At 47.0% G+C, this 18729-nt stretch overlaps 1 protein-coding gene across 1 annotated transcript in view; it reads right to left on the bottom strand.

The window, feature by feature from the left end:
* PPA2 (inorganic pyrophosphatase 2) overlaps positions 1-18729 on the bottom strand; it is a 161484-nt gene that overhangs the window by 98185 nt on the left and 44570 nt on the right. Inside the window, exon 5 of the mRNA XM_033956747.1 lies at positions 12031-12150. Coding sequence (XP_033812638.1) covers positions 12031-12150 — 120 coding nt within the window. The remainder of the gene's footprint in view (positions 1-12030; positions 12151-18729) is intronic.

Raw genomic sequence — 18729 nt, 5'->3', positions numbered from 1 at the left:
TTTTTGTAGAAGGTCTCCCGTAGGATGTCGTGCACGGGTAGTTTAAGAAACTCCTTGGGAGGTTGCTCAAAATCCAGAGCCTCCAGAAAGGCTTGGGATTTCTTGGAGTCTGACTCCAGAGGGAGAGATAGGGCTGCTGACATCTCCCTGAGAAACTTTGAGAAGGAGGATTGCTCAGGTTTGGAGGTGGTGTCGGGAGCTGAGGGATCCTCATCGGAGGAGGAGAGATCTTCCTTGGTACCGGGAGGGGACTCTTCCCACAAGTCTGGGTCCCGGACCTCTGGGTGCGCATGCCGCGACACCGGGGTGGAAGGTTCGGTATGGTGAGTCTTGGACAAAGATTTTCCAGAGCGTACCGAAACGGTACCGGGAGAAGAGGACCGGCGTCGGTCCCGGTCCCGGGAAGAATGGTGCCCCGCCCGGTCCCGAGGTGGATCCGCAGTGGTATGGGAGTGAACCACAGGATGGGCATGAAGTTGTTGGGCCGAAAGAATCGGCATGGAGGTATTAATAGGTACCGATGGGGTGGATACCGGAGGCTCGGTACGGGGCTCGGGCCGGTCTGGTACCGAAAGGAGCGGTGCCAGGATAGTAGGCAACAGGTGCTGGAGTTGATGCTGCAGCTGTTCCTGTAGTTGAACCTGGAGGATGGCCGCAATTCAGTCATCCAGGGGAGGCACCGAAACCGCTTTCTTTTGCTTCGGTTCCTTAGGTGCCGCTCCACGCCCCGGCGATGAGGAGGCCGATGACGAGGCACTCACCGAAATCGGGGCGGAGCGCTTTCGGGGTCGGCGCGAGGCCGGCAGGGTCGGTGTCGCCACTGTGGCTGGTGGGCGCTCGAGGGAAGGGGTAAAAAAAATCAAAAGTTTTTTTTTTTTTTTTTAATTCAAAGAAAAAAGAAACACGAAGGTAAAAATAAAGAAAAAATAGAAAAAATTCGCGAGCGGGAAGGCAAAAAGTGAGTTCAACGGCCGTTGAAAAAACACACGCGTCTTCTTCGCTCCGCGGAAACGAAGAAACTGGGGACCACGCACTCCTCCGTCGGGCGGGAAGGCACTCGCGCACGCGCGGTGCGGCCAACTAGAACTTTCTAGTAAAAAGGTCCGTACCGAGGGCTCCGTTGGTGACGTCACCCATGCGTAAGGAATATGCTGCCTGCTTGTCCTGGGATAACATGTTCACCGAATAACACGTCCCGATGCGCTTGAACATCCACATGGTAGTGTCGTACAAAGGAATGCAGAGAAGACCAAACTGCAGCCTTGCAAATAACCACTGGAGGCACCAGAGAAGATTCAGCCCAAGAAGCTGCCTGAACCCTAGTGGAATGAGCCTTAAGAAATTCTGGAACAGGCTTCTTGTTCAGAAGATAAGCGGAAGCAATAGGCTCCTTGATCCAGCACGCAATAGTAGCCTTAGAAGCGCCAATCTCCTTACGAGGACCCGCTAGAAGGACAAAGAGATGATCTGAGTTCCTGATCTCCTGGGTCCTCTGCACATAAGAGCGAAGGACCCAACTGACATCCAACTTGTGCAGCTGTATCTGCTCGGATTGACATGAAAAGGAGAAACTACCTCTGGCAGAAAGGTAGGAACAGGCCTCAAGACAACCCGCTCCCTAGAAAACTTCAAAAAGGGAGCCCTACAAAAGAAAGCCTGCAGCTCAGAAACACATCTAGCTGAAGTAATAGCCACCAAGAAGACTGCTTTAAGAGTAAGGTCCTTCAAAGAGCAGTCGCCCAACGGTTCAAAAGGAGGGCGCACTAGAACTGACAGAACCAGATTCAGATCCCAAGATGGAACAGAGGGTCATACGGGAGGCTTGAGCAACTTGGCCGCCCGCAAGAAGCGAATCACATTAGGAATGGCAGTCAAACACTGACCTTTCAATAACCCCCGAAAGGTTGACAAGGCCGCAAACTGAACCCGGAGAGAAGACCAAGCTAGTCCCCTATCCAGGCCATCCTGCAAGAATTCAAAGATGTTAGGCAGGGAAGCGCGAAAAGAGACCACTCCATGCGCATCACACCACTCTTCAAATAGACGCCAAACGCTCACATAAGCCCGAGAGGTGGAAAGCCTCCAGGACCCCAAGAGAGTTGAGATCACTTTATCTGAATACTCCTTCTTACCTAGGCGACCCCTTTCAAGAGCCAAGCCGTAAGACAAAAGGGACCTGGATCAAACATTGGAATGGGACCCTGAGTTAAAAGGTTGTCCAAGAGAGGCAGAGGAAGAGGATCCGCCACCAGATTCCTCACCAGATCCATGTACCACGGTCGAGGCCAATCCAGAGCCACCAGAACCACGAGGCCCGGATGGCGAATTATGCGGAGAAAAACTCTGCCCACTAATGGCCATGGAGGGAACACATACAACAGCCCCTCCTTGGCCATGGTTAAACCAGAGCATCCAGGGCCTTGGTCTGACCGTCTCTGCAACGACTGAAGAAGTGGGGTGTTTTAGCGTTGACACTTGTGGCCATCAGGTCTACGAGGGGCTGACTCCAAGACTGCACTATCAACTGAAAAGCCACTGGACTGAGACACCATTCTCCGGGATCTAGCACGTGACAACTGAGGAAGTCCGCTTGAACATTCTCCACTCTGGCTATGTGGGAAGCTGATATTTCTTGAAAGTGCAACTCCACCCAGACCATGAGCAGAGTCACTGCCTGTGCCACCAAAGTGCTCCTGGTGCCTCCTGATGAATGACATAGGCCACCGCCGTGGCATTGTTTGACAGAACCCTGACTGACTTGACCATCAGAAAAAACTGGGAGGCTAGCAACGCCAGACGGATGGCTCTGGTCTCCAAGACATTGATCGACCAAAAAGCCTCCTCCGTTGACCAGGTGCCCTCAGCTGAGTGATCTAGACACTGAGCTCCCCAACAGAGAAGACTGGCATCCGTGAGCAGCACCGTCCACTGCGGCTGATCCAGACTTGCCCCTTGTACAAGATGGGGGGTCTGGAGCCACCAACGAAGACTGCCCCGAGATAAGCCCGGAAGCAGAGCAGGGTGATCCAGACTGTGCCTCTGAGGCGTCCATCTCCTAAGAAGAGCATACTGAAGAGGATGCATGTGGGCCCACGACCACCTCACTACATTGAGGGAAGCCGCTATCGACCCCAAGACTTGGAGGAAATCCTGCGCCCAAGGACACTGGAACACCATAAGCAAGCAAATCTGAGATTGCAATTTGCTTACCCGGGCCTCCGGAAGGAAGCCCTTCTCCAAGGAGGTGTCGAAAAGCATGCCTAGATACTCCAGGCGCTGAGAGGAAGACAGCCGGCTCTTGGCAAGGTTGACTACCCATCCCAGCGACTGCAAAAATTCCACCACCCAAGCCATGACCTGGATTATCTCCTGTAACGATTTCACTCGAATCAATCAGTCGTCCAGGTAGGGATGAACTAGAATGTCCTCTTTGTAAAATGCTGCCACGACGACAACCATCACCTTGGTGAATGTCCATGGAGCCATGGCCAGACCAAAGGGAAGTGCACAGAACTGATAATATTGCCCCAAGTTCGCAAAGCACAGGAAGAGATGATGGGAGATCTGAATAGGAATGTGCAAGTAGGCCTTGGTCAGATCTAGAGAGGCCAGAAACTCCCCCGGCTGAACTGCCAGAATCACAGACCACAGAGTTTCCATGTGGAAGGAAAGCACGTGAAGAGCCCTGTTGACCCCCTTCAAATCCAGGATGGGCCGTAAGGTTCCTTCTTTCTTTGGCACCACAAAGTAAATCAAGTACAAACCTGGACCCACACCTGCGGGGGGAACTTGAACCACCACGAGGAGATCCAACAATCTTTGAAGGCCTGCTGCTTCCACGCCACCTGCGAGGGAGAAGCGAGAAAACAGTCTGGCAAGGAACGGGCAAACTCCAGAGCATAACTATCTCGAATCACCTCCAGAACCCACTGATCAGACATGATGTCTAACCACTTTGGATAAAAATCCCTCAGCCAGGTGCCCACTGGAACCAAGACGGGTGCCGGTCACTGGGCAGGACAGGCAGCAGGAGACCTGGTGGGGGCACTACCCACACCCGGCGGGTCCCATGAAAGGATTGCATGCGCTGGTAGAACCTGCCTCTAGAGAGCCCAGGGGACTGAAAAGAGACAGCCCCACGACCAGGGCGGAAACGGCAGAAATCATGCCCACGCCCATGAGCAGTGCCACCTCGAGCCAGCAGCCTAGGCCTATCCTCAGGCAAACGAGGCACTTTAGAATCATTGAGAGTCTGAATCAACCTGTCCAGGTCCTCACCAAACAAGAAACATCCCTTAACAGGAAACTTTGTCAACTTAGCTTTGGACGCCGAGTCTGTCGACCAAGCGTGAAACCACAAGGTATGGTGAGCTGCCACTGCCATGCAGAAGCTCGCAAGAGGTCACACATGGCATCTGAAAGATAAGAAACACCCAATTCAATCTTTGCCATCTCGCGCTTGAGCAATTCCCAATCCTCAGTTTTACAGTCAAGGACATGCTCGGCCCAGCGAAAACACACCCGAGCCACCAGCCCGCCACACATCACCGCTTGGACCGCCAGAGCTGTCACATTAAAACTCTGTTTAAGGAGGGATTCCAACTTCCGCTCTTCTGGGTCTTTCAAGGCCGCACTGCCCTCAACAGACAAGGTATGTCTTTTAGAGATGGCCGAGACCGCCATGTCCACTACAGGTGACTTCAGAGTGTCCCTATCATCTTCAGGAATGGGATACAAGCAGGCCATGAAGCGCGCAATACTAAAGGGCGCTTTCGGCACCTGCCACTGTGCGAGTATAATATCCTGAATATCCTGATGCATAGGAAAAGAATGGGAAGCAGAGCGGATCCCCTTAAGCAAGGGGGTCTACCGTACTCGGGGGCTCCGACACAGTGTCCTCAAAGTGCAAAACCGAGGAGACCTGAAGAATTAACTCATGAAGCTCTTCCCCTTGCTGGCGCAATCCGACCCCCCAAGAGGATCCTGGAAATCTTCCCAAGGGTCCAGGTCCTCATCAATAACATCTTGGGCCTCTGGGCAAAAATCAGCATCCTCAGGAGTTTGGATGAGAGAGGAAAAGAGGGGGGCAAAACAGCTACTGTGTGGGGCCACTCTGGGGATGACGTTGAGGGAAACACCCGGCCCCCGCCCCCCGGAATGGACACGGAACCTCTAGCCGCCAGCACATAAGCTTTACAAAGTGCTAACATAAATTCAGGGGGAAAAACCCCCGGTGGCCTCAAGGGACTCACTGCCCCAGCAGGGGACCCTACCATACCTTGCCCCTGTATTTCCAGAACTGGGGGGAAGGTCACCTGAGGTAACTGAGATGAAGGAGTTGGTTCGCACCAAAATTGGACCTGAAACTACCAAAATTGGAGATCCTGCGGCCTGCCACGTCTGAAAAGTCTGGGACTTTCCTAATGCTAAGGCAGAGGAACCAACTGACACGAAAAGGAACTCCCCAGCCGTTCTGGCGGCAAGGGAATCCTTTTCCCCCTGACTGTTGGCGGCTGGGGAACCCTCCACGTGGGCGTCGGGGGAAGTCCGGGCTTCCCCACAATCCGAAGCCGACTCGTGAGGTACATGCGGTGAAATGCCCTGGCCTCCAGCATCCGCTACCGACAAGGCTACCCCACTGTTCCGGACTGCACAACGCTTGCTCAGGCCGGCCGCGAGTACCTCGCGTCTGGAGCACAATGAGTATTTTTTCCCTTTAAAAGTGATCATTGTGCTGAAAAGCGCCCTAGCTGAAAGAAAAAGTACCGGTTAGTTGAGAAAATACAGTAAAAAGGCAGTTTTAAAGGGAGCCCTTTAGATCGGAACACTTCAGGATTTTGTCTTTTTTTTTACAGAACAGACTCCACGGCTCTCAAAGCTGGAGGTCTGACCAACCAGGGGGCCAGGCTTCCAGCTGAGGCACCTCTACAAAAATATGGGATGGTGGAGGAAGGTGGGGGGAGGGACTCAGCAAGAGACCCACTATTTTAACACCCCCAAGGTCTGATGGATCCCCAAACAGGACCCGTCCAAGCTCTATCCGGCACAAAAGGGGAACCCAGGAGTCCAAAACAAAATTCCAACAGTACTAAGAGGGGAGCCGATCTAGTCTTACCCACCTGCTATGGAGACTGAGACAGACTGAGTTGTTGGGCAAATTCTAGCCTGATATACAAGTTTGTGCTCAGTCTCCACCTGCTGGTAGTAATGAAGCATATAACCCATTTGTAAGGACTATACCAGTCTACCAAGCGATACAGAAGTAACATCTTTTGACCCGGAACTAATGGTTTTGCTCTTCAAGATATGATGTAATCAGGAATACAATTTAAATGCCAGTTCAGCATCTGGTGCCATCTTGTGCGTGAAGAAACACAATATAATGGTGTTCATTTGAAAGCATGGGTACTTGTTTTATAAAAACAAGCAGATATTTTGGGGTTAGAATTGATATGAGTGTGATGGGACTCTAATATTTCAGAAAAACACATGAAAGCAGTGGTGTACCTAGCATATGTGACACCCGGGGCCCATCATTTTTTGACACCCCCCCTCCATCTATATGAAAAATATGATTTTTAGTATCAATCCACATATCGCACAAGAATGTACCTAGAAAAAGGCAGCATCTTAAAAACTGCAGTGAGCACTAGAACACCAACACATACATTGTAAAACTAAACAAGCCAGATCCCGCACAGTCAATTGATCCTGTACAGTCAATGCCAACAGAAAACCATGTCCTTTTCATAGACACAGAACAGAGATGCACCCTCGCCCAATATGGAATAATCACAAACTAAAAATAGAAATATGTAGACAAAAGTTAAACTGAATCGCCAAGAAACCAGACTCTGCATACAATGCAACACCACAACACCACAGAAACAGTGACACAAGTCCCGAGTGCAAAATATAAAGCCAGTAAATGTAAATTTGAAAAAAACTGATACATAACAATCACCACTTTACAACTTAACAATAGAAATAAAACAAATAATGAGAAAGAAAGTAAAGCAACAAAAAAATCTTTCTACCTGTTGTCATTTCTGCTTTAATCATCTTTTCTTCGCTTTCTTCTTTCTATACAACATTTGTCCTCTCTCCCTTGACAAAATAGAGCAGAGAAGATTATTTACAATGTCCAATTTGACACGGACAAGAGGACATGAAATGAAGCTAAGGGGGGGCAAGTTCAGGACTAATGTCAGGAAGTTCTGCTTCACACAGAGAGTGGTTGACATCTGGAATACTCTCCCAGGGGAGATTATTGCGGAATCGACAGTCCTAGGCTTCAAAAGCAAACTAGATGCATATCTCCTTGAGAGAGGCATATAAAGATATGGTTGGCTATAAAATAAGCCAGGTGAATACCTAGCAGGGCCTCCGCGTGTGCGGATCGCCGGACTTGATGGACCGAAGGTCTGATCCGGAGATGGCGCTTCTTATGTTCTTATGTTCCGTGGAACATCTGCACCCCCCCTTTTGCCCCTTCCACCCTGCTTCTGCCCTCTCTCTCTCTACCCCTTCCATCTACTGCCCACACTCTCTCTGCCCCTTCCATCCACTGCCCACTCTCTGCCCCTTCCATCCACTGTCCACTCTCTCTCTCTCTTCCATATGGCATTTTCCCTCTTCCTATATCCCTTCAATATCCTGTGCCCCTTCTCTCCTTTGTACATGATTCATTTCAGCTTAAACCCCTCTCCATTTTTCTGTCTCCACCCCCTCTCCTATACTTTGTCATCTCTCTCTCTCTTCTCCTTTCCTTTCTTCCCACTCCACACCATGGTCTGGCATCTCTATCTCCTTCCCTTCCCTCCCCCCATGGCCTGGCTTCTCTCTCCCTCCAAGGTATGGCACCTCCACCCCCTCTGGTCTGGCATTTGTCTCCTTAGTTTCCCTTCCCTCCCCCATGCCCTGACATCTCTCTCCTCTCCTCCCAACTCTCCCTCCATTATCTGGCATCTCCTCTTCTTCCTTTCTCTCCCTCCCTCCTTCCTTCCTTTCCCCTGGTCTTGCATCTGTCTCCTTCCCTCCTCCCATACCCTGGCATCTCTCCCTCCCCCTCCATGGTCTGGTATCTCCTTTCCTTCTTTTCTTTCCCTCCTGGACTTGGCATCTCTGGTTCCTCTCACTTGTCTTCCTTCTCCCTCCTTCCCTGTCGCTATCCAATTAGGTGCTACTGCAGCAGCATTTCTCTCTCCCCCTTCCCTGTGCAGCAGCAGCAGCATTTCTCCCCCCCCCCTTGCTTGTGCAGCAGCAACATTTCTCTTCACTGCCCTGTGCAGCAGCAGCGTTTCCGTCCGGTTCCTTGCTGCAGCCGGTTTTCCTTTCAAAGCTGCGGGCATCGACACTGACGCAGCCGCGGATCACGTGAGGTGCCGACGGCTGCGGATTTGAGCGGAAAAACATCTGCAGGGGAGCCAGCCAGAAACTAAACACCCGCCGAAGGGAGCACAAGCTGGGCCACAGACACTCCTGATTTAAAGTTTACTGCCACTGCTGCTGGTTAAGGAAAGCAGCAGCGGCAGAATAGGGAGGGTGGCCGGCAGTGCACCCCCTTGGTGCGTGCACCTGGGGTAGACCTCACCCCTCCCTTGGTACGCCACTGCTACAGTGTAATGACTGTAATATTTCAGTTTTTGAAATTTACTTCTGCTATCTTTATATTTTGTACAGTACAGGGAAACGTACATCACTTTTTCTCTATTTCCAGTGTTGTACTGTGGCTTCTTGGGAGAACATCAGGAAGTGGGCTGGAGAACATGGGGTGGCTGTAGAGGACAGCATCGGGAAAGGGGACTGGGAAAGCATGGGGGGGCTGTAGAAAAAAGAATTGGGGAGGGGGCTGTAAAGCATGAGGGGGGGCTGTCCCAAATCTTGTTTATAGCCCATTATCAATAGTAAAAGAAATATTTTAGTAGCATGACAATTTTCATTTTTATTTTTCAGGTGCCATGTGTATCTTTTTGAGTTAGATATGGAATGGTACATCTGAATTAAATATTTTTATGCTCAAATCTTTTCTTATTGTGGATCAAAGACAAAACAGAAAGCAGAACAGAGTCCGTCCAAACCAGAGATACGTTTGGCGAAGGCACAGGCGGAAGAACAAATGGCTAAAAATGTAAAAAAGGGAGATAAAAATTTTTTCAGATATATTAGTGAAAGGAGGAAGATAAAAAATGGAATTGCTAGGCTAAAAGATGCTGGGAACAAATATGTGGAGAGTGATGAGGAGAAAGCAAATGTGCTAAACAAATACTTCTGTTCTGTGTTCACAGAAGAAAATCCTGGAGAAGGACCGAGATTGTCTGGCAAAGTTACACAAGAAAATGGAGTAGATTCTGCGCCGTTCACGGAGGAGGGTGTTTATGAGCAACTTGAAAAACTGAAGGTGGACAAAGCGATGGGACCAGACGGGATCCATCCCAGGATACTAAGGGAGCTCAGAGAGGTTCTGGTGAGTCTTATTAAAGACTTGTTCAACAAATCTCTGGAGACGGGAGTGATTCCTGGGGATTGGAGAAGAGCGGATGTGGTCCCTATTCATAAAAGTGGTCACAGGGATGAAGCAGGAAACTACAGGCCGGTGAGCCTCACTTCAGTTGTTGGAAAAATAATGGAAGTGTTGCTGAAAGAAAGGATAGTGTATTTCCTTGAATCTAATGGGTTACAGGATCCGAGGCAACATGGCTTTACAAAAGGTAAATCGTGCCAAACGAACCTGATTGAATTTTTTGATTGGGTAACCAGAGAGCTGGATCGAGGACATATGCTAGATGTAATTTACTTGGATTTCAGCAAAGCCTTTGATACAGTTCCTCATAGGAGGCTGTTGAACAAACTTGAAGGGCTGAAGTTAGGACCCAAAGTGGTGAACTGGGTCAGAAACTGGCTGTCGGACAGACGCCAGAGGGTGGTGGTTAATGGAAGTCGCTCGAAGGAAGGAAAGGTGACTAGTGGAGTCCCTCAGGGTTCGGTGCTGGGGCCAATCCTGTTCAATATGTATGTAAGTGACATTGCTGAAGGGTTAGAAGGAAAAGTGTGCCTTTTTGCAGATGATACCAAGATTTGTAACAGAGTAGACACCGAAGAGGGAGTGGAGAATATGAAAAAGGATCTGCAAAAGTTAGAGGAATGGTCTAATGCCTGGCAACTAAAATTCAATGCAAAGAAATGCAGAGTAATGCATTTGGGGATTAATAATAGGAAGGAACCGTATATGCTGGGAGGAGAGAAGCTGATATGCACGGACGGGGAGAGGGACCTTGGGGTGATAGTGTCCGAAGATCTAAAGGCGAAAAAACAGTGTGACAAGGCAGTGGCTGCTGCCAGAAGGATTCTGGGCTGTATAAAGAGAGGCGTAGTCAGTAGAAGGAAGAAGGTGTTGATGCCCCTGTACAGGTCATTGGTGAGGCCCCACTTGGAGTATTGTGTTCAGTTTTGGAGACCGTATCTGGCGAAAGACGTAAGAATACTTGAGGCGGTCCAGAGGAGGGCGACGAAAATGATAGGAGGCTTGCGCCAGAAGACATATGAGGAGAGACTGGAAGCCCTGAATATGTATACCCTAGAGGAAAGGAGAGACAGGGGAGATATGATTCAGACGTTCAAATACTTAAAGGGTATTAACGTAGAACAAAATCTTTTCCAGAGAAAGGAAAATGGTAAAACCAGAGGACATAATTTGAGGTTGAGGGGTGGTAGATTCAGGGGCAATGTTAGGAAATTCTACTTTACGGAGAGGGTAGTGGATGCCTGGAATGCGCTCCCGAGAGAGGTGGTGGAGAGTAAAACTGTGACTGAGTTCAAAGAAGCGTGGGATGAACACAGAAGATTTAAAATCAGAAAATAATATTAAATATTGAACTAGGCCAGTTACTGGGCAGACTTGTACGGTCTGTGTCTGTGTATGGCCGTTTGGTGGAGGATGGGCAGGGGAGGGCTTCAATGGCTGGGAGGGTGTAGATGGGCTGGAGCAAGTCTTAACAGAGATTTCGGCAGGTGGAACCCAAGCATAGTACCGGGTAAAGCTTTGGATTCTTGCCCAGAAATAGCTAAGAAGAAAAAAAAAAAAAAAAGAAAGTTTTGAGTTGAATCGGGTTGGGCAGACTGGATGGACCGTTCGGGTCTTTTTCTGCCGTCATTTACTATGTTACTATGTTAGGATCCAACAATATACAATCTTTTGTACATTCCTCCACTCCCCATCCAAACCTTTCCCCAACTAACCAATTCCCTTCTGGAACCTGAAAAAAAAAAGGAACCAGGGAAAGAGAAAAACATTACTGAAGGTGACCAAAAGGTCAAAACCCTATCAGGGGCCCATACGCTTGCGCCCCCTGGACAGCAACTCTGACTTAAATATTTTTAAACTAGTTGATGGAATTCCTATTAAAGCAGCAGTCATCAGAGGCTGAGCAAGGGGAGGCTTTTTTATGTGACGATCTGGGGGGTTTAATTTTTATTTCATTTTAAATAGAGGTAGAATGGGGTTGATTATTCTTGTTGTTATTAACTGTTTTAAAAGAGGGAGACTGGAAAGCTCCTTTCAGAACATGACTTTAAGAAATATAGATGTTTCAGTGTGCTTTGTGTAGTTTATTTTTGTGATTACCATTATACATTGTTAATAAGATTATACTGCATATATATGAAGAATGAATAGAAGAAATGTCATTACAGTTAGTACTACCGTATTATTATGGGGGTGGTGTCAAGAACAGAACTTAGGCGGGGTCGGGGAAGAGCTTGGGCACCCCCAAACCAAAAGGCACTGCCACTGACTGGAATTATAAAAGCCACTGCTGTACATGAATAACTAACACAAATTAACACACACTGTTTATCACAGATCCCATTTTAAGCAATAGGACTTTTTACTAATAACCTGGTAACAAGCTTTAGTAAATATACTCCTAAGCATAAGATTGTCTCTCTTGCAAGTGGCTATGCAACCAGGGTAACTTTTTTCCTTTTTGGACAAAAATGATGCAATACACTTTTAGAAGCAAAATATATTACCTGAGGGAGGGCACCATAATTCCATATGTATCCCTTGTAAGGGAAGATGTTTGCCACGTAACGCAATTTGCCTTTCTTCACATCCTGCTTAATGGGGTTCAGCGGCTCTTTGGTTGCTATCTAGACAAATCATCAGAAAAATATAATGAAGAATTACCAAAACACATACTGGTTAGTATTTAGCTGGAGGTGGTCAGTGTGTGTTTTTAAATGCTGACTGAATTTCATGCAGATGAGTGTTCACCCCTATCTGGGCACTAGCACTGAATATTCCCCAGCAGCACCTGGATATCTTCCGGCTCTACCTCTGGACTACCTCAGAGGTCAGAACTAATATTCAACTGGATAATGTCAAGGTGTGGCCCTTTTACTAAGCTGCGGAAACCACAAAGGGAATTCAGAAAATGGTGCCCAAAGTTAGATACTGGGATTATCTGGACTAAGCCAGTATCCTGCAAAGGACACTATGCAGAACAACCTTTACAAAGAACTGCATGTCTTGCGTTTAACTTTAGGTATGAGCACTTATGCCTGCCAACTAATGGCAGCTGGGCATATACATAGCATAAGAGTGGAGGCGTGGTCTAATTCTTAGAGCTGCTGCCTCAGCACCCTGATTTTGTGGGTTCAATCCTAACCCTGGGCAAGTCACTTAAGCCTACATTATGAGCCTGCCGGGACAGATAGGGGAAATATCTAAGAGTACCTGATAGAAAAAAAAATTCTACACTGCTCTGAACTTCTCCAAGATAGGGTGATATATCAAATGCTAATAATAAACAAACACATAAACATTATTCTATAACAGTGGTTCTTAAACTTGTCCTATGGGATCCCCCAGCCAGTTGGGCTTTCAAGATATCCCTAAGGAATATGCATACGGAAGATTTGCATATATATTAGAGGTGATAGGCATGCAAATCTGCTTCATGCTTATTCATTAAGGATATCTTGAAAACCCAACTGACATGATTCTGTACCCAGCGCCATTGTGTGATTGACAGGTGATTGGCAGCTGCTTTTAAGGCAGCCGCCGACAACATCGACGGTAACAGAATCCGGGCCTAACACACAGTTAATGTGGGACCACTTACTACATCCTTAACAGGAGGTGCTTACATGTTAAGACAAGGAAAAACAAAGAAGAATTGCAGACAAACGTACAAGATGCAGGTTATGTTTATTATATCAATTAATGATTGCGGTTAATGTTACCACCTTTACACAAACCTAGGGACCCGACACGGTCCGTGTTTCGGTTAACTCGCCTTAATCAGGGGTCCTAGGTTGGCATGGATTGAAAGTAAACACTGATCCAAAATCTCTGTGTGAGCTGGGTACGAAGGTAAAGGTGGTAACATTAATTGCAGTTATTAATTGATATAATAAACATAGCCTGCATCTTGTACGTTTGTCTGCAGTTCTTCTTTGTTTTTCCTTGTGTTGCTTTTACTTCACTGCAGATTGTGTTGGATTTTTCTTTTGTTTTTCGTTGTGCTTACATGTTAACCAGGAGCAGGTACCACATGTTAACCTGGATGTTAACTTATTTTGAATGTGTACAATTCTCAACACCTTCAATAACCCCTCACTTCAGAAGATGTTCATATGCAGACCCTCAGAAGTACCACCTAATACTCAAATAATTTCATTGTATTAGGCTTTAGGTACTACTTCCTCACCAGATCTTCCAACTCTTATCAAAATTTTAATAAATTTATTTGACCACCTTAGGGGTATATAGATGTTTAAGTTACTTAGCTTATGATTGTGGTCTTATTTCAGGGATTGTACCGCCAACATGTTTTATCCAAAGGGGTTTTCTCAAGGCTCATATCCCGTACAATGAGAGGCTAGAGAAACTGGGCCTCTTCTCCCTTGAAAAGAGGAGACTGAGAGGGGACATTCAAGATATTGAAGGGAATTGACTTAGTAGAGAAAGAGAGATTGTTCACCCTCTCCAAGGTGAAGAGAACGAGAAGGCACTCGCTAAAGTTAAAAGGGGAAAGATTTCGTACAAACGTAAAGAAGTTCTTCTTCACCCAGAGAGTGGTAGAAATCTGGAACATTCTTCCAGAGGCTGTTATAGGGGAAAGCACCCTTCAGGGATTCAAGAAAAGGTTAGATAAGTTTGTGCTGGACCAGAACATAAGCAAGTAAGGCTAGATTCAAATAGGGCACTGGTCTTTGACCTAAGGGCCGCCGTGTGAGTGGACTGCTGGACACAATGGACCACTGGTCTGACCCAGCAGCGGCAAATCTTATGTTCTTATGTTAAGCTTACTGCCGCTACAACCGACCACTGAAATTTACTTCAAAAATCTGAATGTTAAAGCATGATCTGCAATAGAATGCCCCCAGTAGGTGCCATGTTCAAAGATAAAGCTACCTTATGGTAAAATCCTATGTTAAGTCATAGTAACTAAAACTTTTACCATGGGTTAGTAAAAGGGTCTGAAGTGCTGCTGAATATTAGCATTTGGACCAGCCAGTTTGATTGCCTTTCCTCTCCAATTAAATTGCTTTGAAGATCAACCTCAGAATTTTTATTTATGCTTATTTTAGCAATGAGGCCCTATTCACTCAGCGTGGAGGCAGCAGAAAGAGGAGTGCCACACAATGAACCTAGCAGGCCTAGCCACACATTGAACAGCATAGCTTAAGCCCTGATGATCCCTTTAGTTACACTTACCACGTGTCCAGATTTCCCCAGACATGTCCTCTTTTTAGAGGACCTATCTGTGTGTCCATATGGTTTTCTAGACTGAAGGGAGTTTGTCCAGGTTTTGGACTTACTCTCTCCAGTCCAGTTCCCCCAACCCTGGAGTTGGGTAAGTGGAAGCCGGCGGCATTAGCGAGATACTTCTGCTGCCGTCGGCCTGCTCCGGAAGCCTTCATTCTGCAGCATCTTGCTTAGGCAGGAACAGAAAGTGCCACAGACTGAAGGCTTCTGAGGGCAGGCCGACGGCAGCAGGATCATGTCGCTAACAGCTGCCTGAAGTTTTGAAATTGCAACACTGGAGGTGGTTTATGGGGACAGGGGAGATTCCAAGAGCTATACTCAACTCCAGAGTAGCCCGGGTGAGAGGCTGCGCTGGGAGGGGGGACTGGTGTTAGGGGCCAAGCTAGTGGAAGGCAGGGGCAGGGCACTGTGGGTAGGGCATGGGTGGAGCAGGGGGCGGGGGCAGGTATCTTCTTTATTGGCTTGACAAATATGGTAACCCTACCTTTATAGGTGTATCCACACCTAGCATGCTAGGTGGGTCCAAAGTTAACATAGTTGGACCCAACCCTCCTTCAACCCCCCTCCGTGCAATGGACATTATAAATACAGGGTTTGTTTGTTTTTTATTATTCTTCCCCTTAGCACCTTCCTCTTGTGCACATCTGACATATTTATGTTTATTAAAATTTGATATACCACCACAGCATCTCTCCCTTACACTCCAAGCCTCTGCCCATGAACCAGCAACTCTCCCTCTCTCTCTCTCTGAACCCCATGCCTGCTATCCTTCTCAGATGTAACTTAGGTGTGTCCCCAGTAACAGTAGCGATTTATTTTCATTGCCTGCACTAGCCCCACAGCATCTCACCAGTCAAGAAACAGGAAGTGATGTCAGTGAGGGAAGGATACAGCATAGGGAACCCTACAGGATTGGCACAGGCAGCAAAAATGAATTTCTATGGCTTCTAGGGATGCCTCTAAGCTACACCAGGGAGGGAGTTAAGAAAGAAGGGCAAATACCAGGCCACTGGCGGAAGAGAGTGAAAGAGGGGAGTGTGGTGCTGCTGCTGGGTGGGCCTGAGCCAAGATGGGTTGGGCTATGCCCACTCAAGCCACCCGCATCTACGCCATTGCTTAGGTACAATCAAGTAGCTTTTTTTTTTTTTTTTTAAACTGGACTCCTTCTGTCAGTGCACAGTATTGGAGGCCATCTGTTTATGTTTATGTAATGTTTATATTTATCTCACTTTAAATATTGCCCTTTGACCTAAAGGAACACAGTGGAAAGAGGCAGTGGTGTTCTCTTCCAAGCACTGTTCCCTCCAAGTTGAGAGCAGGAGACCTCCATCTACAGTCCAGCCAGTCAAGGATGCTGTTTCACTATCATGTTTTCAATAGTAAAAGGACAGACAAGCTCTGCAGGACTCCAGAAAAACTGCCTTCCCCTATGACTGGAAATACAATAGTGAAGTGCCACCCTCCCATTGACAGTAATGTAGCTGGAGGACTCAAGTTTCAAGTTTATTTAAAATTTACTATACCGCCTACTCGAGACTTCTAGGTGGTGTACAAAAATACCATAACAATATACCAGTAAAAGTATAATTTAATCTAAAACAGACCGAGAGAAAAAACAATTTAAGGACAAAAACGAACAGAAACATAAGGGAAGAAGGGATAGGAACTACAATTGATAGAAAGAAAAGAAAACACTTAAAGGGAAAAACAGAAGGCTGGGGAAAGGAAAATAATTTTTTTTTCTTCTAAAAACTAAGTCCCAATCAGTTTAGAAGGAATATGATTTGAAGATTCTTCAGGAGAGAGGGGCAAATAGGAATGCATTTTTCTTCCTTTCATTGTGAGGGGAGATGATGGGATTTTAGTGCATGCTTCTCACCCTGATCCCATTCCCAAGTTTGTTCCTTGTTCTTTCCCTTGGGAAATCTCTCCAATCTAGGTTTTACAGTCCACAAATTTAGGGTAACCAGACGTCCGGGAAAACCTGGATATGTCTTCGTTTTAGAGGACTGTCTGGGTTCCCGGACGGACTTTCCAAAACCTGGCAGTTTGCCTGGGTTTTGGACAGCCCTGAGCTCCGGCCACATCTGGAGAACTTCCAACAAACATGTGCGGATGATGTCACACACATCTGCGCATGCTGGAAGCCCTCCAAACACGGCCTGGAGATCAAGAGAAAAAGAGAAGCGCTTTGGGGGAGCAGGGCTGGAAGTGGAATGGGGCGGGGCTGGGGCATAAAGGGGTGGGGCCATGCATCTGGGTTTTCCCATCGGCAAATCTGGTAACCCTAACCAAATTACAATCATTGCAATTTCTTTTGTGGCAGCAGCTTCCTCTTGCTTCTCTGCTTCCTGCTCATTCAGAACTGGCTCCTACTAGGGCTTGGATACCATGAACCTTCTTTCACAGCTATCTGAGGTCTGCCCTGGGCCACAGGTTACAGCTCCATCATCAGCTCATCCAGTCAGTAGATGTTGCCACTGTGTGATGGTTGAGATTCCTTCAATCTAGGGCTATAAATGTTGCCTTCACAAAAGGTCCCAGCCAACCAGGGATGAAAGACTAACTCCAGAATTAAACCCAGAGTTCTTATATGGTGGGGCACAGCACTGCCACTCAGTCATCTAGCTGGTCCATCAAGCTCATCAGGTAATAGCCTCAGTGCCAAAAAAGGATGTGTGAATTACAAAAACAGATTCTACCCATATCCAGCCGCAATAACAGTATGCACTGGCAACCTTACTTGGCAGAATCTTAAAGCTAAATTTATGCGTTAAAGCTATTTACCACAAGTCCTTTTTTAAAAAAATTTATTTATTTTAAAATTTTCTATCCCTCTTATATACTAAATGGGTTCCAATTTTCACATACAGAAATTGATGGGGAAATGACAGACGAGATTAAACGCAACTGCAAGGGAGGCAACGCAGTTACCATGGGTGACTTCAACTATCCGGGGATAGACTGAAACCTAGGCACTTCCGGCTGTGCTAGGGAGACCAAGTTCCTAGATACTGTAGGCGATTGCTTCCTGGAACAACTTGTCAAGGAAAATTCGAGAGGAAATGCAATTCTGGACATAATTCTAAATGGACTGCGAGGACCGGCACAAGGTGTAGAAGTAGAAAGGACACTGGGAAGCAACGATCACAATATGATCCGCTTCGACCTGGATGCAGGGAGAAACATCGGTCCAAAACGACAGTCACGGCGCTGAACTTCTGAAAAGGAATTACGAAGGGATGAGACTCCTGGTGGGGAAGAAGATTAAGAAAAGGATAAGCACTGTAAAAACACTAGAGCAAGCTTGATCCTTTTTTTAAGAACACAGTCACTGAAGTGCAAAATCTATACATACCATGTATCAACAAAGGATCTAAGAGGAAAAAGAATAAAGAACTGGCATGGCCCACTCTAGAAGTGAAGGAAGCGATCAGAGACAAGAAAACTTTGTTTAAGGAATGGAAAAGGTTAAAAACGGATGAAAACTGGAATAAGCACAAACAACATCAATGCAGGTGCCATAAGGCAGTAAAAGGGGCCAAAAGAGACTACGAGGAAAAAATAGCCAAGGAGGCGAAAAACTTCAAACCATTCTTTTGATATATTAAGGGGAAACGACCCGCGAAGGAAGCAGTGGGGCCATTGGATGACCATGGAATAAAGCTATAGGAGGCAATGAAATCGCCGACAAACTGAACACATTTTTTCTGTCTGTATTTACCAAAGAGGATATACACAGCTTACCGGAACCCATCATGCTATATGCTGGAAACGAAAACGGGAAACTGATAGGGTTGACGGTCAGCTAGAAGAGGTATGCAAGCAGATTGATAGGCTTAAGAGCGATAAATCCCCAGGACCAGATGGCATCCATCCGAGGGTCATCAAGGAATTGAAAGGGACTATAGCTGAACTGCTTCAGCTAATAGCTAATCTGTCGATCAAATCGGGAA

The sequence above is a fragment of the Geotrypetes seraphini genome, chromosome 1 (assembly GCF_902459505.1).
Source record: "Geotrypetes seraphini chromosome 1, aGeoSer1.1, whole genome shotgun sequence".
NCBI classification, from domain to species: Eukaryota; Metazoa; Chordata; class Amphibia; order Gymnophiona; family Dermophiidae; genus Geotrypetes; species Geotrypetes seraphini.
This window is presented reverse-complemented; position numbering and strand designations above follow the sequence as displayed.